The sequence below is a fragment of the Helianthus annuus genome, chromosome 16, assembly GCF_002127325.2.
Source record: "Helianthus annuus cultivar XRQ/B chromosome 16, HanXRQr2.0-SUNRISE, whole genome shotgun sequence".
Taxonomy (NCBI): Eukaryota; Viridiplantae; Streptophyta; class Magnoliopsida; order Asterales; family Asteraceae; genus Helianthus; species Helianthus annuus.
The window spans coordinates 6,036,850-6,062,791 of record NC_035448.2 but is presented as its reverse complement, the minus strand read 5'-3'; the positions used below and the strand labels follow the sequence as shown (position 1 = coordinate 6,062,791).

The 25,942-nt window shown below is 33.8% G+C and overlaps 2 protein-coding genes across 5 annotated transcripts; both read right to left on the bottom strand.

The window, feature by feature from the left end:
- Window positions 1-661: 661 nt before the first annotated feature.
- Window positions 662-15,801, bottom strand: LOC110915739 (signal peptidase complex catalytic subunit SEC11C). 3 transcript variants are annotated; one of them, XM_022160488.2, is made up of 8 exons: window positions 15,640-15,799; window positions 15,025-15,137; window positions 13,288-13,359; window positions 13,145-13,180; window positions 2,574-2,619; window positions 1,935-2,022; window positions 1,011-1,068; window positions 662-908 (listed from the first exon to the last, which is right to left on the bottom strand). In XM_022160488.2, the coding sequence occupies exons 1-8, from the start codon at window positions 15,716-15,718 to the stop codon at window positions 858-860; spliced, it is 543 nt and encodes a 180-aa protein (XP_022016180.1). In that variant the 5' UTR covers window positions 15,719-15,799; the 3' UTR covers window positions 662-857. The 3 variants fall into 3 exon arrangements, with proteins under 3 accessions (XP_022016180.1, XP_035841894.1, XP_022016179.1); XM_022160487.2 differs by lacking the exons at window positions 662-908; window positions 1,011-1,068; window positions 1,935-2,022; window positions 2,574-2,619 and adding exons at window positions 8,934-9,180; window positions 9,288-9,345; window positions 10,564-10,651; window positions 11,598-11,643 and having other exon boundaries at window positions 15,640-15,796; XM_035986001.1 differs by lacking the exons at window positions 662-908; window positions 1,011-1,068; window positions 1,935-2,022; ... (1 more) ...; window positions 13,145-13,180; window positions 13,288-13,359 and adding exons at window positions 8,701-9,180; window positions 9,288-9,345; window positions 10,564-10,651; window positions 11,598-11,643 and having other exon boundaries at window positions 15,640-15,801.
- Window positions 15,802-18,030: 2,229 nt separating this feature from the next.
- Window positions 18,031-23,484, bottom strand: LOC110917001 (DEAD-box ATP-dependent RNA helicase 15). 2 transcript variants are annotated; one of them, XM_022161626.2, is made up of 10 exons: window positions 23,341-23,484; window positions 22,738-23,030; window positions 22,410-22,641; window positions 21,568-21,686; window positions 20,406-20,462; window positions 20,151-20,335; window positions 19,376-19,520; window positions 19,172-19,255; window positions 18,987-19,050; window positions 18,031-18,313 (listed from the first exon to the last, which is right to left on the bottom strand). In XM_022161626.2, the coding sequence occupies exons 2-10, from the start codon at window positions 22,921-22,923 to the stop codon at window positions 18,303-18,305; spliced, it is 1,083 nt and encodes a 360-aa protein (XP_022017318.1). In that variant the 5' UTR covers window positions 22,924-23,030; window positions 23,341-23,484; the 3' UTR covers window positions 18,031-18,302. The 2 variants fall into 2 exon arrangements, with proteins under 2 accessions (XP_022017318.1, XP_022017319.1); XM_022161627.2 differs by having other exon boundaries at window positions 22,738-22,910.
- Window positions 23,485-25,942: the final 2,458 nt, after the last annotated feature.

Genomic DNA, 25,942 nt, shown 5'->3' with positions numbered 1-25,942 from the left:
AATTTTGCAATGCTTGATTCCCTCACTCTCTCTCCTAGTTAACTTCTTAACATGTGAAACTTTTAATGCCTCTTAACACCCTTTAGGAGCGGCTTAACATGTGTTAACGGATGCCAACTAGGATTAACACTTATTGGTGTTAGAGTATACCAAGTGTTTGATAAAATTCGTGACATTGAGTCGTCAATGGTCAAATTACAAACAAAACAACAAATGTCAAATACACAAAAGTGTTTAGAGATTTGTAAATCGTAACTATGCTTTCAGTTTTTATTGTTGCATGTAATAAACTTTTCAAATATCGTACACTTTTATATAAATTATATTTTTATAAACATATTTCTATTATATAAACCCGTCGTGTAACACACGGAATTATAATACATTTCTAATGAATCAATTTCACAAAAAGCTTTCGACTTGCCCAAGCATGTTAAAAGAGGAGAATAAAATTATAATCCCGACGACTAAATGTCACGAATTTTATCAAACACTTGGTAAGCAACATCTGACGGATGAATGATGCCTTCTCGAAAGATTCGGGTTTCAACCGTCTCTTCCCAGTTGGCCTCTTTCACATTCTGAGAGTCGGTCCGTTGACGATCTTCGAGAGACATACGAGAAAAGTTTGGTCATTTACAAGATTTTCAAAATTTAACCCTTTGAGCAAGATCTAATGTTTAAATTATTTTAAATAAAATATTATTTCATTTCCAACTTGACCCAGAAAACCGGGCAGCTATATGTAAAGTCGAAACTAACAATGCTGCATTTTGATTTCACTGAATCGGTTCATAAATACTACTCGACTGGGACGAAATTTGTATCATCCCAGTGTATGAAAAATCAGAGGATTATCAATCTTTGGATGTAATCGCGAGTAAACCCAAAGCACCAATAAGAGCGTACTGCAAAACGGCAAAAAAAAAAAAAAAAGTAAACGAATAAAGAAAAACATCAATCACAAGATTAGCAATTGCTTTAACGCGAGACACGTGTTTTATACGTACCTTTATGATAGGATTTTCGGTCATGATGATTGTAACATAGCCAACGTAAGGTAAAAACCTGTAAATGAATGAACAAAGGTTTTTACTTTTTAGCAATTTGTCTACATCCATGGGTTTTAGGATTTTTAACATGTCATTTAAAAGTTGGAAAGTCGGACCCACTTGCGGGTAAACGGGTCGATTAAGATTATATTGTGCCCCTAGCATAGTTGTTAATGACGAATAGCGACAAATAGCGATAAATAGCGGGCGGCTGTTTTATAAATAACGATACACTAGAAAAGAATTTTAAAATTTTTTATATGTATATTGTATCAAAATACCCTGGTATATATGCTATTTTACATGTATATTTAACAAAAAAAAAACTAAAATCTAGCTATATTTAATTGCTATCTATATTAAAAAAAAAAATTAAGGTGTCGCTATTCTCGCAATCCGTCACTATGACCATAATAGCGACACTACATCGCTTCGCTATATAGCGCACTATAGCGACCACTATAATCGCTATTGACAACTACGGCCCCTAGCGGATCAAATGGGAAGAAGTTTAAATTTGGTTAATATGGAAATGGATCGAAAAGGTCAAACGGGTCGGAAGTCGTAACAAATGTATCCAAATTGCATAAAATGAAAATCGCCTAAATTTATTTTTAATTTATAAAACTAAGATTATTATTTTATTAGTATAGATTTCTTAAGTATATGTATAAGTTCAAGAGAAGTATAAACAAAGTTGTTTGCAGGTTGGCCCGGCACGACCCATTCCACGCATTCTAATAAAAAATCCAGTTTGACCGGTTATTAATAATCATTTGTTTTGACCTAATTTACCACCTTTAATATTCGTTAATGGATTTGTTAGCATCAATGACTGAAATCTTCAAACAAAATGATTTTAAATAAACGTCTTAGTCTTACCCCACGGCTCTACCCATGATATGCTGATGTTGAAGCCACTGCTGACCTGGCGCATATAGAACTCGGTCATCCTGATCATTATTATCCCCTGAGATAAAAAAAAATAAATATAAAAGATTATTGTAATCCCGAGAGAGAAAGCTTGTTATATATCATTCAAGAGACTATTTCGTTAAATTTCGAGAAGAGTAAATTGCATTCTCCATCCTTTAAGTTTGAGCCAAATTGCAAGCGCTATCCTTTAACGAAGTTACATTGGATGTCCTTTATGTTACTGTTTCTCATCATGCGGTATCCTTTTGCCCTAACCCAGTTAACTTTTTCTGTTAGCTCTTAACAGATGCCACTCACATGAGGGCATAATGGTCGTTTTCACTTAATAACTAACACAAATCTAAACAAAAATAATATATATTAACAACAAAATAAGTGAAAATGACCGTTATACCCTCAAGTGAGTGGCACGTGTTAAGCGTTAACAGAAATATCTAACTGGGTTAGGACAAAAGGACACCACTTAATAAGAAACAGTAACATAAAGGAGATCGAGTGTAATTTCGTTAGTTAAAGGACAACGTCTGCAATTTGGCTCAAACTTAAAGGACGTAAAATGCAATTTACTCTTTCTAGAAATATTACCTTTTGTAAGGACATCAATATCTTTTGTATCATTTCGTTCATGGACCTGTAAACGAAACAACAATAAGATACACCATTCAAACTAACAAAACGGAACAAAATTTTTTTTCCACTCTCACAAGGTAAATGTGACGTTTGACTAGGCACGTGGTTTAGTAGAATTGTTTGGCTATTAGTCAAATATCCAAAATACGAGACAAAATAATGAAATCTTATAAACCAAATTCAACTATATTAATAATCTGCAATGATCGGTAACTGGCGGAGATCATTTTAGAATGAAGCTTTGTTATGAAGAAAGACGTTGAAACAAAATTGCTTCGTTTATTTCAGGAGGGGGTAAATTATATCCTATTTACCGATCAATATAGATGGTTTTGTTACGCCAAAATGTACCTTCTTTCACATTATGTCATTGTATGTAAGAAAAAATGCCACCCCCCCCCCCCCACTGTATGTAACCTACTTTCATATTTTTACTAATGCATCATAGTTGTTAATGGAGAATAGCGACAAGGTACCTATATGCTACAGCGAATAGTGATACATAGCGGCGCTATTTACGTCTTAGCTTCCTGTCGCAAATAAACTTTTAAAACCCATATACCAAATATTTGAATCAAATAAAACAATGGAATGATAATCATATACACATCCAATATTATGGCATTTTATGCTAGTTGTGTATTAAAGTTATGTTGACAAAAAATACCCTTAAAACATTAGTTAATTTATATTTAATTTATTAAATATGTTTTTATATAATAATAATAATTATTATTATTGTTTATAAAATTATGATAAAATAACTAAATTATATATGTGTGTGTATTATGTTATATATAAACCTATAAAATAAAAATTAATGGGCCGAGCCCGAGCTCTCATAAGTTAATTGAACTCAAGTTCAAGCTTAGTTCGACTCATTTACACCCCAATTTGGTGTGGATATCTTTAGAGAGAAAAAAAGAATTAGGTCCTTTTATCCATCTACATCAACGAGCTACCACGTCTCATTAAAGGTTATACTTCTCTAACACCCTATGATTTGCTTTAAAGTTTCAAGTTACTACATAATTACATATGAATCTTGTGTTGGGTTCATTGGTCGGGCTTTGGTTTCGGATGGAAGACCCGTTTAGCTTTCTTATTCCCTATATTGTTTAACCTGGTTTGTTCTCTATATATAACCTGGTCTTGCATTGTAATCTTTGGCGTTCTAAACTTAATGGAATAACTTAGCTAGTTGCAGCCAGTGGAGGTAGGTCCTCTATGGGTACCAAAACACGTAAAATTTTTGTGACGTGTTTCGTGTTTATTGTTTATTTTCTTGTATGTGTGATTATCGTGTGTGCTCGATTGTGTGTCACTGTGCCTCTTGATACCTAACATCACATGTTATGGGTTTTGCTTTCTACAAGTTTTAAAGAACATGTCAAAAACTACCTTCGGTTACATGATTTCAAAGAGACATGTTCAAAACCCAACAATAATAAACTATATATGCTATATTAAACTAGTAAAAGTGTAAAACACGTAACCCACCACCACGAACTCACTCCAATTAAATAATAAGAATCAACCAACCTCAAATAAATAAAATGTTGTTTTACGTGATAACCATAGTTATGATTTTATAATAAATCGACCATAATTTTTTATCTGCATCACCTTTCAATATTTGGATGTTAAAGAACTTTTTACCGAATCAAGTGGTGTGAAAATTCCAATAATGTATATGTTACGACGATAATAAATATACATAGTGTAACGTTTCAACTAATGCTAAAAAAGTTAAAACAAATTTGGAATTCTATAAGTGGGTAGAGATCCTAAGAGAAGTCCACCCTATATGAGAAACTTGAGAAGCATTCTGGACCACACATTTTTCTAAGCCTTTCGTAATATACACATATGTATAGTTTAAAATTGACTATATACATATATGTATATTGAGTTATACACATATGTATATAGTCAATTTTAAACTATACATATGAGTATATTACGAAAGGCTTAGAAAAATGTGTGGTCCAGAATGCTTCTCAAGTTTCTCAACTAGCCTATTACTTCTCACATGATCCTTTTCCTTCTATAAGTTATGTCATTTTTCAAATCTTTATTATTCTAATAAACTACTCTAACTAATGCTACGTGTTATTCTCTCATTCAATCACATTTACGTGTTATTATGTCATTCAATCACATTCTTAGTTTTTCTTGTTCTTTTTTTTTTATTTGAACTTTAAAACCTTATCGTCATATGTATATATAAGACCTCTATATTTGGTAACTAAATGTTAAAAAAATAGATAAAGTAGCCATGGTAGGAGATCTTGTAAAAAAGGCCTAAAGTGTGAGAAGAGTAAGAAAGAATCTTTGCCATTAGATCTTTTGATCTAATGGTTGAGATCAATAGGGACCAAATTGTAAAATATCTTCATTAATTTGGACTGATTTGAAATATCTAGGGGCAATATAATCTTTTAAACCCACTATAAATTAGGTAATGCATATGTAACTTCCACCGTCTTTTTTAAACGTTAATAACTTTTTATACGTAACTTTTTTTTTAAAAAAAATTACACCATAATAACGAGCATTTTTTTATCTTTAATATGAGTACCATATTGCTATACTTATATAGAGAAAAAAATATGTTTCGATCAGATGTTTAGTTAATGAATGGTGTTATATACTTGCTGAATGGTGTTATATACTTGCTGAATGGTGTTATATACTTGCTGAATGATGTTATATACTTACTGAATGGTGTTATATACTTGCTGAATGGTGTTATATATACTTACTGAATGGTGTTATATACTTGCTGAATGCTGAATGGTGTTATATACTTGCTGAATAGTCAATGGTGTTATATATTTACTGAATGGTGTTATATACTTTCTGAATGGTGTTATATACTTCCTATAATTAAGGTGGCGGTTATGAGAAGTTTTTAATTAATTGAATTAATGATAAAATTACTTGTTTACCCTTTTTAATTAATTTAAATCTAATAGCTGGGATTCTTTTTTATCTTTCTCACACTTTTAGTCTTTTTTACAATAACTTTACCCTAGTAGCCATACCTTGTATAACCCTAATTTAATTTAAATTAGTATAAATTAGTATAAACTAAAAGTGTATTATGAAAAAAAACATATATTAAAATCATATGTTTGTGATAAATTTAGACACATTTTTATAAGTCTGATAACCAAAATAAGATCATTGTTTATAATGAACATAAAAATGGTCAAATTACAAACAAAACAACAAATGTCAAATACACGGAAGTGTTTAGAGATTTGTAAATCGTAATTATGCTTTCAATTTTTATTGTTGTATGTAATAAAACTTTTCAAATATTGTACACTTTTATCTAAATTATATTTTAATAAACATATTTCTATTATATAAACCCGTCGTGTAATACACAGAATATATACATATAATAAAGAATCTTTGCCATTAGATCTTTTGATCTAATGGTTGAGATCAATAGGGACCAAATTGTAAAATATCTTCACTAATTTGGACTGATTTGAAATATCTAGGGGCAATATAATCTTTTAAACCCACTATAAATTAGGTAATGCATATGTAACTTCCACCGTCTTTTTTAAACGTTAATAACTTTTTATACGTAACTTTTTTTTAAAAAAAATTACACCATAATAACGAGCATTTTTTTATCTTTAATATGAGTACCATATTGCTATACTTATATAGAGAAAAAAATATGTTTCGATCAGATGTTTAGTCAATGAATGGTGTTATATACTTGCTGAATGGTGTTATATACTTGCTGAATGGTTTATATACTTACTGAATGGTGTTATATACTTGCTGAATGATGTTATATACTTACTGAATGGTGTTATATACTTGCTGAATGGTGTTATATATACTTACTGAATGGTGTTATATACTTGCTGAATGTTGAATGGTGTTATATACTTGCTGAATAGTCAATGGTGTTATATATTTACTGAATGGTGTTATATACTTTCTGAATGGTGTTATATACTTCCTATAATTAAGGTGGCGGTTATGAGAAGTTTTTAATTAATTGAATTAATGATAAAATTACTTGTTTACCCTTTTTAATTAATTTAAATCTAATGGCTGAGATTCTTTTTTATCTTTCTCACACTTTTAGTCTTTTTTACAATAACTTTACCCTAGTAGCCATACCTTGTATAACCCTAATTTAATTTAAATTAGTATAAATTAGTATAAACTAAAAGTGTATTATGAAAAAAAACATATATTAAAATCATATGTTTGTGATAAATTTAGACACATTTTTACAAGTCTGATAACCAAAATAAGATCATTGTTTATAATGAACATAAAAATGGTCAAATTACAAACAAAACAACAAATGTCAAATACACGGAAGTGTTTAGAGATTTGTAAATCGTAATTATGCTTTCAATTTTTATTGTTGTATGTAATAAAACTTTTCAAATATTGTACACTTTTATCTAAATTATATTTTAATAAACATATTTCTATTATATAAACCCGTCGTGTAATACACAGAATCTATACATATAATAAAGTAAACTATATGAGAACACATGGCGTTTTATGGGGCGATCTTAATTGTCTTTTCCCGCCTAAATAAATAGTTATTATAACTACTATTATCTATCTAATTTAAACTAATCTATAAGTTGGTAGATAACTATTATTTAATTAAAATTAAATTCAATGTATTTTTCAAATATTTATGAAATTACGGCTCATTTATCTTATTTGGGATATGGATAATCCAAAATATCCACCAGTAAGTAACTTCAAAATTATATATATGCATATAGATTTAAATCAAAATTCTCACATATTCCTATTTAATCACATGAATATTATTTTTTTATCGGTTATCCTTTTGTTTTTCATATTTATTAGATTATATAATATTTTGGATATAAAATATTAAGGAATCAAATAACATGTGCAGGTGCTTATAATTTTTATTAATAATATAACTTCTTTTCACGACTATATTATTCTTTCTTTCTTTTCACGTTATGTTTATCATTTAATATTTCATTAATCCAACTCCATCTAATACATGGTTTCTAACCTAATTTCTATACTATATCTATCTATACTTACTATATAATAAAAGAAACCAATAAAAAGACACGTGTCATCATTCTAAACTATCTACTATTATTTAATTATAGATAATTATTATTTAATTTAAATTATTAAATTTAATATATGTTTCAAACATTTAAGAAATTACGGATAAAGTTTTATAAATTATCTTATTATTTATTTATATTAATTACTAGGTTATTATTCTAAACCATCTACTCTTACTTAATTGTAGATAATTATTATTTAATTTAAATTATTAAATTTAATATTTGTTTTAAAAACATTTATACCAAATTCGAGTATCACCACTTTAAACCTCAGCAATTAATCATCAGTTTGACTAATAAACAACAATATATTAATTATATTAATACCAATATATACCAAAAAAGCAAAATGAAATTCGTTAAAAATGCAAAGACATTAATAACCAGGTGTAAAATGTAAAGACATTAATAAACAGGTGTAATGTTGATTATTTAATCATCAACTTGGTTTGAAATAGGGTTTTCGTCTTAACAGATTGGTAAGATATGTTTTACCTCATAAGTAAATGTGGTGGTGGTCTAATAAGAAAGTCAAAGCCTATAAAACATTTTAGGAGGAGACGTCAATAATAACGATAATTTATACTTATCTAAATAATTTAAATATTATTTTGTAGCTATAAGTTTATCTAATTGGCTAAATTAAGACTACTGTTATTTAAATAAAACTTGGGTTCACGTCGTGAGAAAGTCAATGATACAGTTTGTCTACTAATCGATGGTTCAAATGTTATATAATTATAAACTTAACAAACATCACAAGTTTGATCATACATAAAACAAAATTTTGTTCGGATATCAGAAAAAGTGTCTTAAAATATCGTTTTATAATTGTTAAATCTTTGTTATTAACTATTTGATATTTTATTTACTTAACTCGTGTATACACGGGGTTATAACCTAGTTATAATATATTTCCAATGAATCGATTTCACAAAAAAAGCTTTCGACTTGGCCAAGCATGTTAAAAGAGAAGAATAAAATTATAATCCCGACGACTAAATGTCACGAATTTTATCAAACACTTGGTAAGCAACAACTGATGGATAAATGATGCCTTCTCGAAAGATTCGGATTTCAACAGTCTCTTCCCAGTTGGCCCTCTTTCACGTTGTGAGAGTCGGTCCGTTGATGATTTTCTCGAGACACATACGAGAAAAGTTTGGTCATTTACAAGATGTTCAAAATTAAACCCTTTGAACAAGATCTAATGTTTCAATTATTTTAAATAAAATATTATTTCATTTCCAACTTGACCCCGAAAACCGGGCAGCTATATGTAAAGTCGAAACTAACAATGCTGCATTTTGATTTCACTGAATCGGTTCATAAACACTACTCGACTGGGACGAAATTTGTATCATCCCAGTGTATGAAAAATCAGAGGATTATCAATCTTTGGATGTAATCGCGAGTAAACCCAAAGCACCAATAAGAGCGTACTGCAAAACGGCAAAAAAAAAAAAAAAAAAAAAGTAAACGAATAAAGAAAAACATCAATCACAAGATTAGCGATCGCTTTAACGTGAGGCACGTGTTTTATACGTACCTTTATGATAGGATTTTCGGTCATGATGATTGTAACATAGCCAACATAAGGTAAAAACCTGTAAATGAACAAAGATTTTTACTTTTTAGCAATTTGTCTACATCCATGGGTTTTAGGATTTTTCACATGTCATTTAAAAGTTGGAAAGTCGGACCCACTTGGAGGTAAACGGGTCGATTCAAGATTATATTGTGCCCCTAGCATAGTTGTTAATGACGAATAGCGATAAAGTACCTATATGCTACATAGCGAATAGAGAAAAATAGTGGGCGCAGTGGCGAAGCTTGGCCCGAATGACGGGGGGATCGAAAATGTATATACCCAAAAATTTCTACAAAACCGGGGGGTCGAAAATGTATATACCCAAAAAATTCTATACGAAAACTCCATATATAACACTACTGAGCGAAAAGTTCGGGGGGTCGGGCGCCCCCTCCCGCCCCTTCTATACTTCGCCCCTGAGTGGGCGGCTATTTTATAAATAACGATACACTAGAAAAAGAATTTTAATTTTTTTTATGTATATTATATCAAAATACCCTAGTATATATGCTATCTATATTAAAAAAAAAATTAAGGTGTCGCTATTCTCGCAATCCGTCACTATGACCATAATAGCGACACTACATCGCTACGCTATATAGCGCGCTATAGCGACCACTATAATCGCTATCGACAACTACGGCCCCTAGCGGATCAAAAGGGAAGAAGTTTAAATTTGATTAATATGGAAATGGATCGAAAAGGTCAAACGGGTCGGAAGTCGTAACCAATGTATCCAAATTGCATAAAATCAAAATCGCCTAAATTTATTTTTAATTTATAAAACTAAGATTATTATTTTATTAGAATAGATTTCTTAAGTATATGTATAAGTTCAAGAGAAGTAAAAGCAAAGTTGTTTGCAGGTTGGCCCGGCACGACCCATTTCACACTATCTAATTAAAAAAAATCCATTTTGACCTATTTTACCACCTTTAATATTCGTTAATGGATTTGTTAGCATCAACGATGGAAGGAAGACAGTAGATGAAGAAAATAGGGAAACTGTCGTTCTTAAATCTTACATCGTAACCGTCATAAACCATATTCTTTGAAAACTTTAATTCACGTAGTCATAAAGCGATTTATGGTCTTTTTAATAGAGTGATTTTGACGGGTAATATTGACGCTAATCCATGGTGGAAATACAACTATGTAGATAAGAAGTTGAAGTCAAATAAGATAATATAAAATCTTTGAACAAAATGATTTTAAATAAGCGTCTTAGTCTTACCCCACGGCTCTACCCATGATATGCTGATGTTGAAGCCACTGCTGACCTGGCGCATATAGAACTCGGTCATCCTGATCATTATTATCCCCTGAGATAAAAAATAAATATAAAAGATTATTGTAATCCCGAGAGAGAAAGCTTGTTATATATCATTCAAGAGACTATTTCTTTAAATTTCGAGAAGAGTAAATTGCATTTTCCATCCTTTAAGTTTGAGTCAAATTGCAAGCGCTGTCCTTTAACGAAGTTACATTGGATGTCCTTTATGTTACTGTTTCTCATCAGGCGGTATCCTTTTGCCCTAACCCAGTTGACTTTTTTTGTTAACTCTTAACAGATGCCACTCGCATGAGGGCATATGGTCGTTTTCACTTTATAACTAACACAAATCTAAACTAAAATAATATATAGGAAAAATTACAAGTTTTGTTCTTTATCTTTATACCACTTTTCAGGCGGTGTCCTTTTTAACGAATGTTGACAGGCGGTGTCCTTTACTAGGTATTTTGTTGCAAGTTTAGTCCTTTACACCCAACCCAGTTAAAAAACCCTGTTAATTGTTGACAGGGGGTGTCCTTTACTAGGTATTTTGTTGCAAGTTTAGTCCTTTACCTAAGTATTTTGTTGCAAGTTTAGTCCTTTACACCCAACAATGAACAGGGTTTTTTAACTGGGTTGGGTGTAAAGGACTAAACTTGCAACAAAATACCTAGTAAAGGACACCGCCTGTCAACATTCGTTAAAAAGGACACCGCCTGAAAAGTGGTATAAAGATAAAGGACAAAACTTGTAATTTTTCCTAATATACATCAACAACAAGATAAGTGAAAATGACCGTTATACCCTCATGTGAGTGGCACGTGTTAAGAGTTAACAGAAAAATCTAACTGGGTTAGGACAAAAGGACACCACTTAATAAGAAACAGTAACATAAAGGAGATCGAGTGTAATTTCGTTAGTTAAAGGACAACGTCTGCAATTTGGCTCAAACATAAAGGACGTAAAATGCAATCTACTCTTTCTAGAATAATTACCTTTTGTAAGGACATCAATATCTTTTGTATCGTTTCGTTCATGGACCTGTAAACGAAACAACAATAAGATACACCATTCAATCTAACAAAACGGAACAAAAACGTTTTTCTACTCTCACAAGGTAAATGTGACGTTTGACTAGGCACATGGTTTAGTAGAATTGTTTGGCTATTAGTCAAATATCCAAAATACAAGACAAAATAATGAAATCTTATAAACCAAATTCAACTATATTAATAATCTGCAATGATCGGTAACAGGCGGAGATCATTTTAGAATGAAGCTTTGTTATGAAGAAAGACGTTGAAACAAAATTGCTTCGTTTATTTCATGAGGAGGTAAATTATATACTATTCACCGATCAATATAGATGGTTTTGTTACACCAAAATGTACCTTCTTTCACATTATGTCATTGTATGTAAGAAAAAAATGTTTTCCCCCACTGTATGTAACCTACTTTCATATTTTTATTAATGCATCATAGTTGTTAATGGAGAATAGCGATAAAATACCTATATGCTACATACTTGGTTTTAAAAAGCGCGCCCTAGGCGCGCCTAGGCGCAAGGCGCAACAAGGCGCAGGGTCTGGGGCTTTTTTGCTTCTCGCCTTGTGTAATTACAGGAAGCGACCAAAAAGCGCATTTTTTGATGTTTTTTTGTGGGCTTTTTGGCCTGAGGCGCGCGCCTCATGTACCTTAGGCATTTTACTGCATAAAAATGTTGTACCTTGGGTTTTTTGACTTGTACATGTAATTAAAATGGTATAAAAGCCTTACTTATAGCTATATTTTGGTTAAAGGAAGCTAAAAACCTATGGGATATGTATGGGATATATAAAAAAATATATATAAACATCTTGTGCCTCGGGTACGAAAAGCCCACCGCTTTTGCGCTTCGCGCCTCAATTTTAGACCTCGTCGCTTTTGTGCGCCTCTCACTTTTTAAAACCAAGGCTACATAGCGAATAGCGATATATAGCGGGTGCTATTTTATAAATAGCGATACACTAGAAAAGAATTTTAAAAAAATTATATGTATATTATATCAAAATACCATATACGCTATTTTACATGTATATTTAACAAAAACCTAAAATCTAGCTATTTTATAGCTATCTATAATCGCTAATTATATTTAATAAAATAAAAAAAAAAACTGAAATCCCGCTATTTATAGCTACATACCCTGTAGCGACCTTCGACCTATGCGCTACGCTATTCGCTATTGACAACTATGTACTGTATGTAAATAGAATAACGACATGGCACACTGCCACGTCATAAAAAACTTACATATCACCATTTTACTTGCTAAAAAAAGGTTACTTACATACAGTGGTAAGACAGTAAAAGTATACTACATACAACAGAAAAAAAAACACAAAATTATCCAGTATAATAGCAATCATAAATCATTATCTTTTTAACAGAAAGAATAATGGGCGGTATCTACCACAAATAATTACACCCTTCTTGAATAAGAAGCAGTATGTAGCATACTAACACTTATTGTAATTCAGGAATTTCAGGAAAAATGCAATACCTTGATTACACGATGGACGATAGGAATCTCACGGCGCTAAACGAAATAAAAAATGGAAAAGAAGATATTAGCAATAACTCAAAAAAGTAATAGAAGTTTCAAACTGTATGGATATTGCTATCGAAAGGAATTATAGTTCTTACGTCAATATTAAACACCACAATTTCACCGGCTCGAATAGGATCTTCACCCATTCGTAAGAACAAAATATCTCCCTGATAATGTAAATACGGCATCAATTTTAACAAAATATTTAAACAAAAAACAATTTAACAATCTCACACACTAAGGTAGCGTTCGTTTCATGGAATGGAATGGAATGGAATTAGGAAGTTTTTCTTTGTAAAATTGATCTTGGTTGGGGGAGGGAGGAATTTGAAATCCCATAAATTTCTTTAATCAATGAAATTTGTGACTATTTCAACATTCCTTAGAAATCCTTCACTCAAATGAAGGAATGGAATGGAATGTTGAAATAGTCACAAATTTCATTGATTAAAGAAATTTATGGGATTTCAAATTCCTCCCTCCCCCAACCAAGATCAATTTTACAAAGAAAAACTTCCTAATTCCATTCCATTCCATTCCATGAAACGAACGCTACCTAAGGCTATGTTGTCAAAGACGCAAGGCGCGGGCGAGGCGAGGCGCATCGGCCTCGCCCGGAGCCTAGGCACAAGGCGCAAAAAAAGCGTGGGCTTTTTTAAGAAAAGCGCACATAGAGAAAAAAAAATATAAAAATACGTTATGCTTTGAAAATAAATAAGATTCCACATATAAAATTAAAAAAACTATTATATATGTCATTTAAGATCATGTAGCTAATAGTCGGTTTCATGTTTTTCAGTTTTCCTGCTTATCCACTGCGCCTCAGCACCGTTTTTGCGCCTAGGCGCGCGCCTTTTTGCGCCTCAGCAGCGTTTTTTTCAAAAAAACCCATTTTTGCGCCTAGGCTACCACCAGGCGCTATAGGTGCGCTTTTGACAACATAGCACTAAGGGGAAGTTTTCTTCACAGAATTCCCGGGAATTCAGTTGAATTGGACTCTGAATTCTATTTCTTAACATGCTCGGTTGGAAAAGCGACGGAATTGGAATAAAATAAATTCACTTATATTCTTTTGTGGGGGTTCCATTGTATAAAAGTTAAGATTCCATTGGAATTCAAACAAAATGACCAAAAGTCTCTCAAAGAAAACACAAATGCTGGTGATGGTTGGACATATTAAACTTGGGAAACCGTGCAGGGGAGGGTTGACGGTGACGAAGAGAGGAGGAGGAGGTCATCGGCGGTCTTTTTTTTTCTTTTTAAAAATTGCTTCTAACAATGTCCCGCTTACAGTATGCGCATATAATGTATATATGTGTGGGCCCTCGGGGGGCAAAAGTGAAAGTGCACTAATTTTAACGTTATTTTACTAATTTTGTGAAAATAACGTTAAAAGTGGGGGACAGTTAATCATGCATCATGTGGTGGGCCGGTGGCCTTGATAGCCGAAAGACAAGGGGGCACATGCAGTAATCGGCCTTTGTCCCAATTGTTGAGCGTTATGTGCCTTATGTCCAAGGTTTGATGCAAAACTATATCGAGCCGGGGGTCTCACTGGAAGCAACCTGTCTATTCCTACGGGGTAGAGGTAAAGTTGTCTACATCTTACCCTCCTCAGACCCTACATTAGCTTTGCTTGACAGATTCCATTTCCTTTAATAACATTCTACCAACTGGATTATATTATCTTATGTTGTAAACTCAAAATATTAAAATACGATAAATGTCAAAAGGCGTACAACAATACATTCTTTGATCTCTACAAACATATAAAAAGCACAATCATACCTCCACAAGTAAAATAGAGTAACAAACATGAAGGACAGACTTACCCTCTGAAATGCAGGTTCCATGCTTTCAGAAAGAACCACAACGACCGGTGACTCGCTACCCGTAACACACATCAGAAACTTCCATATAATCAATGCAGATGAAACAATCATACCTGAAGCCAAACAAAACAAAACAAAAAAATAAAATTTCACCACTAATCTTTAAGTTTTTTTTTTTTTTTTTGTCACACTTCCTTTATAATAAACATCAGATTAATAATTATGCAAATTTATGTCAATTACTTTAAATCAGCAAATGAAACCAAAATTCAAACAAAATTTCTGTTTTTTAATGCAGATTGCTGGTATGGATCTCCAGTCCACCCCTTTTCTAAAAAAATGCATTTTTCCCAAACAAAAAAAAAAAAAAAAAAAAAACACGCACACACACACACACACAAATGGGCTCAATTTGGGTACTTTTTTTTTTAATTAGGGTTTCAAACATTGAGTATTGTAATAACAAAACCCTAATACAGAAACAAATTGCTACATTGGATCAACAAATTAAGAAGCACAAACATGTGATCAGAAGGTTGAAGACGGAAGATTGAAGATTCATGAAATAAATGGATTGAATTGTGAATATGTATAAAGAATAAAAGATGATCGTACCGAGAGTGATGACTTGCTCTAAGGCTTGTCTGACTTTTAGCGACTTCAAAGAATCGATCTGATCTCCGATGAAACCCATCGTCCCAAAGTTACGTCGGAAGTTTCGATCTTTATCGGATGTGACTTTCAGTTTGACTTGTGTCTGATCTCTTTAGTTTTGGTTTTATTTGTTAAAGTGTATCAAAAATCTTTTTTTTTTTTTTTTTTGGAGTTATTGTCATTAATGTTTGCACATTCAACTTTAATATTGCGTTTCAGAGTTAATTGCCCGGATAGTGTATGTGGGGGTAGTTGCACGGACCTCCCATCCGTCGGAGTATTGCAACTCCGCAAGCTAGCTTAGCCCCATAGCTGCCTGGCGGTGATTACCCACGGTGAAGAGCCCCAACACCCCATAAGGGCATTGCCGGGAATCGAACCGGTGACCTCAAGAAGAGGCGGGGTGAGGCTGGCCAACTGGGCTACCCCAGAAGGTTGGATAGTCTATGTGATTTACTACTTTTTCACGTTTAGTTCTCATACTTTCAAAATAGTATATTTGTTTCTTGTACCAGATGAGGGTTAACTTTTGGTGTTAAGTGGCTGTGAAATGACCAAAATGTTCTTACTGATAAATAAAACATAAAAAAACCCACCCCCACCCCCTTCTCTCTTACTTTTTCTCTGCTTCTTGCCCTGGAGCACCATGAACGGCCATAGCCACCACCTGCAAACCTTCAAACACGCGCAAGAAATAAGGGGTCACCAGGAAATCGCCATTACGACAACCTGTGTTAAATGGAGTCAAACTAGCGCCTGGAATCCTGAAGCATACGAAGACTGATAAGCATCGACAACCTCTCTCAAACCTGTGTGATACTCTGGTCATACTATTTTTTGCATTGGAAGGGTATTATCATCATTTTAAGCATAGGCCTATTGGTTTGCTTTAAACAATTGTATTAGCAACACGTGTAAATCATAATTTCAATTTAGATTGTCTTCAAGTATTTACGTTTTTTTATCAATAAGTCATTCCTTTTTAGTCCATGATCGCTTTTCTATCACTTTTTTTATAATCTACTAGAAAGTGTCAGTGGCTTAAGTGAAATTTGGAGGGTTATGTACTTTTGCTTCACGAGGCATATCGTTTGTGAAACTTGGATGCTTCACGAGGCATATCGTTTGTGTCCAATAATATTACTGAATACTCCGGTGTCCATGATTCGCCGAAGACACGTCATCTCTGAAATGGTCAAAAAGAGTTGCAGGAATGACGGTGGTCCTTGTCGAGGACATGGCGGAGATGGGGGTGAAGGTGGTATAGGGTTTGGTAGGTAGAGATAGTAGAAAGAGGTAGTGGTAGGGGCTAGTTGTGACGGTGGTTGGAGGTGGATGTGGGGTGTTGAATTGTTGATGGTGATGGTAGAAAATGCAGTCAGGGAGAGAAGAGGTGTGTGTGTGTGGGGGGGGGGGGTGAGAGTGATATATAGATATCCTAATAATTGATATTAAATTAATGTTAATATTTTGTTTTATGTTTTTTAATTAAAAAATAGGAAATTTAATAAATATGCAAGCTGAAAAAAATGCCCCTAACTTAACTTAAGTTTTTAAACAGAGTTAGAGGGTTGGACGAAAGTGGCAGAAAAATGGGATCCAAAGAAGAAAAAAACTATTTGAACTAAAACGACAATTTAGGCCAAACCTTAGGGACTAAAATGGCAATTCAAGAGTATCCGGATTTTTATTTTTTTGATTAGAGATATCCTTCATATAAAACCTAAAAAAATTTACATTACGTAAATAGAGTTGAGGGGTATTTTTACACTACCGAGACCGAGTTAAGGAATAGCACGGGCTACCCCTGCTTGTACACTCCCTCCGCCCCTGGACCCTGGTAAAACCCCTGCTTGTACAATCCCTCCGCCCCTGGTAAAGTTGTTACATACTCAATTGTCTCTGTTCCCGAGTTAACTTAACGTGAGAAAAGAAAATAAAAGTGAGAAAGGAAAGGATGAAAAAGGAAAAAAAAGATGTCTCTCCCTCCATTTCCTTCCAAATCGGAAGGATAAAAAAATTAAAGAATTTAGCCTAGTTTTCTTTTCATTTCCTTTCCTTCCTTAAATGAAACTCGGGAACACGACATGTTTTATTTTCCTTTCTTTTCCTTCCGTAAATAAACTCTGGAACACAATATATTTTTACTTTCTTTTTGTTTCTTTTTCTTTCCAAACTCTGGAACACAGTGTAAATCTCGAGACGAAAAAATCAAGACTTGGCAGTAGTAATCGACCGCTGGAATCTTAATTTGTGTTATTTTGTAGCCCTACACAATTTCTCAAATTGGGGATTCCAAAATTAGTTGTTAGAGATCATATAAGTTAAAAGTCGCAAAAGCGCACCGAGATACAAACAGTTCACTAGATAAAAAAGAACCAAAGCCGCGATTATTGCGACTGAATCAGAGACAGATCTAGCATAGTTTTTTACCATCTTGAACAAACTAACGCTTCCAAGTTGTAAACCGACTATTAATAATTCCCAGATTTCAAAATTTCAACCGGTCAAAATCCACAGCTCAAAACATCATTAACAGGTCTATAGATCAACAGCCTGCTCAAATATAAACTATAGCTCCAACCCAAACAAATTAAGCTTAATCATTACAATCCGTCCGCAACTTACGCTGGCACTGCACAAAACAAGGTTCAAACAGAGTTATTATCATGTAAAAAACCACCAAAATTATCAAATACAAAATGAACATTATGTTACGACCATCAAGTTTTAAGACAAAAGTACGTCAATAAATGCCAGACCAGTTGGCACGCCGTTGAACCAAACACTAGAAACTAAAATAACAATAAAACAGAAACAAACAGTAGCCAAAAAAGCCACCTGAAGTGTAATATTCTAAGAGTTAAATGCCATTTGTCTCTGTGGTTTGAGCCATTTTGCCGATTTAGTCCAAAGGTTCCATTTTTCGCATGTGGGTCCAAAAAGGTTTCACTTTTGCCATTTTAGTCCACTGGGTTAACTTCATCCATTTTTTCTATTAACGAGAAGGGCAATTCGGTCATTTTATATGTAATTCTGTTAACTAAAAGGGGCAATTCGGTCATATAAAATGACCAAATTGCTCCTCTCGTTGATAGAAAAAATGAATGAAGTTAACCCAGTGGACTAAAATGGCAACGATGAAACCTTTTTGGACCCACAGAAGAAAAAATGAAACCTTTGGACTAAACTGGCAAAATAGCCCAAACCACAATGACTAAAATGGCATTTAACTCAATATTCTATATAAAATAACAAAAACTATGATTATAGTAGAGCATGGATATTGCCAAAAGAAAAAAACATACTGTAGGTTGAAGTGTCGATTTGTTCTGGCAGCTCCTTTATATCAACCTCGAATCTTTCCTGCACCTGCAACGTAAAAACAGTATAAATAAGCAAAACAAGATTTTTTTTTAAATAAACATTGTGGATAATTGGATATCTGACAATTAACGTCAACCACCGTCCAAAACATTAAAAAAACAATCACCTGATTTAGAACATCGGAGTCCGATGCAGATGCTACAAAAGTGATTGCAAGCCCCTTGGTGCCAAATCTGCCAGCTCGTCCCACCTACCAAAACATTAAATAAAAAAAAATAAACACGAGAAATCAGTTGTGTCCCGTAAACAGCACCAGCACGGTGAGAAGTGCAACTGATCAATTTTGAATATTATTGAAAATTGAACCAACCCTGTGCAGATACGTATCAGCAGAATCTGGCATGTCGTAATTTATGACGATATTAACGCGCTCAATGTCAATGCCCCTTCCAACTAAATCAGTTGCAACTAGAATTCTTTTTAACCCCTCTTTAAACCCCTTGTAGCGTGTCAACCTAACATATGAATTTCAGAAGTCAGACAAAATAATAATCGATAGGCTTGTAAATGAACCGAACGTTCATGAACTATTCGGCGGGAGGTTCATTTATGTTTGTTTATTTAAATAAACGAATGAACATGAACAAATTTTTATGTTCATTTAATTAAACTCATGAACGTGAACGCACGCTTTGTTCGTTCTCGGAGCTGCATTCGTGTCCGCAGGACGTGCGGGCATGCACGAGTTCAACGCCTTGTTCGTTCTCGGAGCTGCATTCGTGCGGGCCCACGCTTTTTTTGCGCCTTGCGCCTAGGCTCCGGGCGAGGCGCATCGCGTCTTTGACAACATAGGTTTATGTTTGGTCAATTATGTTCATTTGTGTTCGGTATGTATATTAAATTATGTTCGTATAAGATTGTTTGTTTATCTTCGTTTACGTTCGTGGACAGTTCGTTTAGGTTTTAAACAAACATACATAAACCAACACCAACACCAACACGAACTCGCTCATTTTCTTAATGAATGAACATGAACAAAAAAATGTGTTTGCTTACATGTTCGTGTCCATGTTCGGTTAAAGTTAAATGAATGAACACATGTTCGGTTCATTTACGGGCCTCATAATAAAAAAAAAAGTAGTTACCTTTCTTCCTGAGACATTCCAGAATGGATACAAATAGACGGGAAGTTGCACTCCACAAGTAATTTATTCAGCTCGGCGGCTCTGCTTACACTCTTGACGAAAATGACTACTTGGTTAAAGTCCAACGCGTCTAGAAGATCATTTAGCTTACGGTTCTTCTCCATTTCACCCAGTTTGATGTAATGCTGAAATAAAAATAACATACAAGTTATTTAAAGCATAAGTACAGCTTTAAGATTCAAATCGAAAAAATACCTGAACAAGCCCGTGAAGAGTTAATTTGGCTTCATCATCAACATAAATTTCCATTGGCTGAAAAAGTCAAATGTCATGCGTTAATTCTTTTTAGTTCTGCAGTTACTAAAGAAATTATAAATAATACAAGGTCAGGTCGATTTGTGTTCAATAAGGGTCACATATTAAAAAAATTACTAAAAAGAAAATGGGTCATACAGATCGAAATTCACCGAAACTGTATTATAACGCATAAAACCTCATCAGACAACTGAAATAATACTTTTTTTCCTCTGGTAGTTGACACATAAATGCTTATAAAAAAAACCCAAGAAAAGAAATGAGTTTTTTTACATAATGGTGTTGTTTCAAAAATATTTATCAAAATGGTGTTTTATCTCACTTCGCTAATTTCTCACTCCTAATTCTATTGGATAACTTCACTTCAATAAATAATATTGACCTAATCATTTTTTAATATAACCATTTAAATTGTTAAACTCAGTTAATGTATGCTCTGAACTTTGCGAGCTCATAATTAAAAACAAGTTTGTATTTTTTTAAATGTTAACAGAGGTTAACAATTTAATCATTTTTAAAACACAAACTTATTTTCAATTATGAACTCACAAAGTTTAAAACGTTAATTAAGGTTTACAATTTAAACTCTTATATTAGAAAATGATTAGGTCAATAATTAGTTGATAGAGTAAAGTTATCCAATGAGATTTGTGTGAGAAACTAACAAAGTGAGAAACAACACCATTTTGGTAAATATATATTTTTCCACCAACACCATTTTGGACAGTGGCGGAGCTTGACCAAAAGTTTCGGGGGGCCGAAAAGTCATGGGACCCAATTTATATATTGTATAAATATTTAGGCCAAATAATTGGGGGCCCGATCCTATATAAGTTTAAATTTTTTAGACGAAATATTGGAGATTTTACACTTCTAACCGAAACATTGGTGGGGTGGGGTGGGGTGGGGGGTTGCACCCCCCGGTTCCCACTAAGCTCCTCTCCTGATTTTGGGAAAAAACTAAGAAATGTTTTGGGTTGACCTGGCTTGACCGAAACTTGTTTTGACCCGTTACCCACTCCGCCCTTTCCCGCCCATTTTGACATCTCTAACATCTCACATGAAATTAAATTAATGAAAAACATAAGTTATGATATATTACATCTTGCATAAACTTCTTGCATACTGGTCGAATCTCCTTGCTTAGTGTTGCAGAGAACATCATTACTTGCTTGTCATGAGGAGTCATCTTAAAAATCTCCTGCACGTCTCTTCTCATGTCTGTAGACCACAAGTAAAACACCATTAAAGATAGATGCTAAAATAAACAATATACACCAGAAAAAAAATATGGGAGTACATCATCAGTAAGTTATATATGAATATAGAAAATATATTAAGAAAACAATAATCTAAGTATTTTGATATAGTGATTTATAAAAATACCCTTTGGACAATATTCAACTCATTTGTCCCATTCCTTTCTTAGCTAACTTGTTTAACTCTTCTGTGCCTAATTAATGTGTTAAACATGAATACAAGAAATATCTTAAGATAATAATAAGAGTAAAATGCCATTTTCATCGTGAGGTTTGACCATGTTTGCGACTTTCGTCCCTGAGGTGCCATTTTCATCCAAAAAGTTTGAAATCTTATCATTCTCATCCCTAAGCCCTGAGGGCAAAATTTTGAGGAACGAAAGTCGCAATAAGTTGCCAAACTCAAGGATGAAGATGACGATAAAACGCAAACCTGAAGGACTCGAATGCACAAAATTGTTATTTTGGATGGAACAAGCAAAAATGACTAAACCTCAGGGACGATTTTGGCATTTTATTTTACTCAAATAATAATCTATGTTTTTGTAGTAGTCATCTATAAAATTGTATAGATTCAAAATATCATGCGGATAACGTTCGAGTCATTTGTCCTATTCCTTTTAAGCTAACTTTTTTTTACATTTGAACAATTTGAGAGAAAGTAAGCAGTTTAGAGATGTTATACCGAGTGACTCAAGCATTTTGTCACACTCATCAAGAATAAAATGCCTAACGTTCTTCAATCCAAGTTCCTTATCTCTAGCAAGACCTAATACTCTTCCAGGAGTTCCAACAACAATATGAGGACATTCATTCTTCAGTAGTTCTTTATGGATCTTTATGTTCACACCACCGTAAAAGACAGCGACTTTAAGATCAGGCAAATGTCTACTGAACCGTTCGAACTCATGGCAAATCTGTGTCATAAATTGGTAATATATAGTCAAACATGAGTGAGAATTGATTATGTTGAAAATGTCGGGAAGATTAAAATGCAAGTTTGCGAATTTCACCTGATAAGCTAGTTCTCTGGTGTGGCAAAGAACAAGGGCTGCAACTTGACCTGCGACAGGCTCGATTTGTTGTAGTGTAGACAGAACAAAAACAGCGGTTTTTCCCATACCGGATTTTGCTTGACATATGACGTCCATTCCAAGAATAGCTTGTGGTATGCACTCGTGTTGTACTGAAAATCCCATCCAATGAATTCTTCATAAATTAAAATGACGGCTTTTCCCCAAAACGGAAAGGTTTACCGAACCAGTAGTAATCTGGCTGAAATCATGAACATGGAAATTATAATTACCTGAAAAGAGTTAAAGATAGTGAAAAAATTATTAGCTAAAGCAAAACATGTACAGCGTAAAGAATAAACTCGGTAAAAAACATACACAAAATGTTACGAGGAACATAACAATTGCACACAATTGTGAAAAAAACCCATCATAAAAATTTTAAAATAAAAACCATGGGATTCTAATGAAAGAGAAGATCAATGCACATATAAACACATTAACTTAACATACAAAGGGATAAGTTGAAGAGTTACTCCACGTTTATACGGTTTGGTGTAACAAATAAAAAATAAACAGCAAACTGAAAGTATAAGACTTTGCCTTCCGAAGGATGTTCAAATCCAGAATCAAGAATAGCTCGAATAAGCTCTGGTTTCAGCAAAAAGTCCTTGAAGCCTGAACTGTGAATTCCAACATAGCCCCTGCAATATTAAGTTAAACAACAAAGGGTAAGTTTAAGCAGGATCGCAGACACTTGCAGGAAATTAAAATTAGACCTACTATCAGTCATATAAACTATAAGCCTTGGTTTAAAAAAGCGCGAAGCGCTCCGAAGCGTTTTGGTTCCAAAAGCTTTAAGCGAAGCTTCAAGCGCGAAACGAGAGCTTCACGTATACGATACGGTACGGGTCGAAACGGTTCGGTTCGAAACGGTACGGGTTCGAAACAGTTCGCGTCGAAACGGTTCGGTTCGATACGGTACGGGTCGAAACGGTTCGGTTCGAAACGGTACGGGTCGAAACGGTTCGTGCCGAAACATTTAATGGTTTTTGGATTTTTTAGATTTTTTTTAATTTTTTGGAATTTTTATTATTTTTTAGAATTTTTTTGATTTTTGAATTTTTTAGAATTTTTATGATTTTTTAGAATTTTTTTGATTTTTAGATTTTTTTTGAATTTTTTGGAATTTTTTTGATTTTTTAGAATTGGATCAAAATGGCAACTGAAAACATTTTTTAAGGAAATCCCCAAAATACCCCTGTTACAAACTGGGTTTTTGGATGGAGTTAGACAAAATGATCAAAATGGCAACAAAATGTAAAACTCAGGGACCCAGAGGCAAAAAAAAACTATTTGGACTAAAATGGCAAATTTGGACAAAACTCAGGGACTAAAATGGCAATTTACTCTTTTGAAAACTTTCAAAATTTCATAAAAAAAGTTGCATGAATCCAATGCACTCTTAATCACAATATTCACATATATGAAAAACACCTTGCAAATTTGTTAACAGTTGTTCCGTGAAATCAACTTTATTGGTTATAGAGTTTTTCATCAATATAGATGAAACGAGTATTAACTAGGACTTTAGCTTGTAACAATGTGTGTCAAATTGGCTCGGATCATAATCTTCGATTTAAGCTGAAAGTTAGCTTGTCTCGCCCCCTTTTCAACTCAAGTGAGCTCGTGGCTTGATTAGTTGATATTTTTTTTCTATTTCGGTTGTCTTGTTCATGTGATCCTTTACATACTAAAGCTATGTGTTATAGTTAGGTGAAAAGTAAAAAAAGTGTTGCTACGTCCTTGTCACGTAGATAGGAATAGTTTCACCTTTCACTAAGGTGTGTTATGGTTTAGTCCCCATGCCCGTGACGCCCCTTAGTCCTTTCATTCATCCATCCAGGCCGTGCCCCATTCACACCCCCAAGAAGGTGGTGTCCCCATGCCTATGAGCCCTACATGGCAGGGGCATTGCGCCCTCTTCACGGTTTGCACGACACAAAGTTTTAGGCTATTGTTGTGGTAGTTGTAAAAAGGGGCATGAAGCCCGCCACACAAGCATGAAGGACGTTGCACACCGGCAACGTAGGGGCGCGAAAAGGGGTGGGTGTGGAGGCGGGGTTTGATTTAATACCCACCACCACATTTCATCTCTTTATAACACGTGAAAAGAAAACACATTACGTAGGTGGTGGAGAATTTCACTTTTCACACCCGTAATTTTGTGAATGAGATTGACGTATCTAAAACGTGAACCCCTCCCTCTATCCCTCACACCCGCAAACACTCCACATCAAAATAGTTAACGTCGATGGGGGCTTTTGTATAGCCCAATGATGCCGACATGGCATCTCCCTGCCTCTACTTCTCTCACACCACATGGTCTAATAGTGCGTTACAATTTTTGTCCTCTTTCTCGAAACTAGATAAGCATGGCTTCTGGTTACGGCCCCGTATCGCATGCCACATACGCCTTATACATACTGAGAAATAATAACATGGGCTGTCTCGCAGTGACGTCATACGCCTGATATGAACAGCAACAACAAAATACATGTTTCCCCTTTCTAGTTACATGTTCACATGGCTTCAATGTAAGGTCATATCAAATTATCAATGAACAAAACAGGACTTTTTATAGCTTTTGGGCAGGCATTTTCATGTGAGATCTGAGCCACCACAAGCTCATTTTTTGACAACACTGGGCAATTGGGCATAAAGTATTGTAGTATTCACTAGGGCTGTTCATGAGCCAGAGCCGAGTAGGGGTAAGCTCGGGCTCGGCTCTATTAAAACCCGAGCTGGCTCGGCTCGGCTCGAATTTGAAACCGAGCTGAAAATCTACGCTCAGACGCGGTTTGGTTTTAAACCGAGTTGGCTCGGCTCGGCTCGGCTTTGTTTGCTCGATTTTAAAAAGAAAAATTAATAAAAAGCTCTCAAAATTCAGTAGTTTAGAGTATTATTCAATTGTTCAAAAGAACATATTCAAAAATAAGTGCAACCTAAAACATTACAAGCCAAAATCAACTTCAACAACATAAAACAAGTTTAAAATTTTAACAAATTACAATATTAGTTCATTATAATGCCATAGATATAAAATTAAACTCCTAAATACATGTAAATCAGTTTTTTATAATATATTACAATGTATATAAGTAAATAATATATTACAAGTAAAATAATTCGAGCTAAGCTGAGC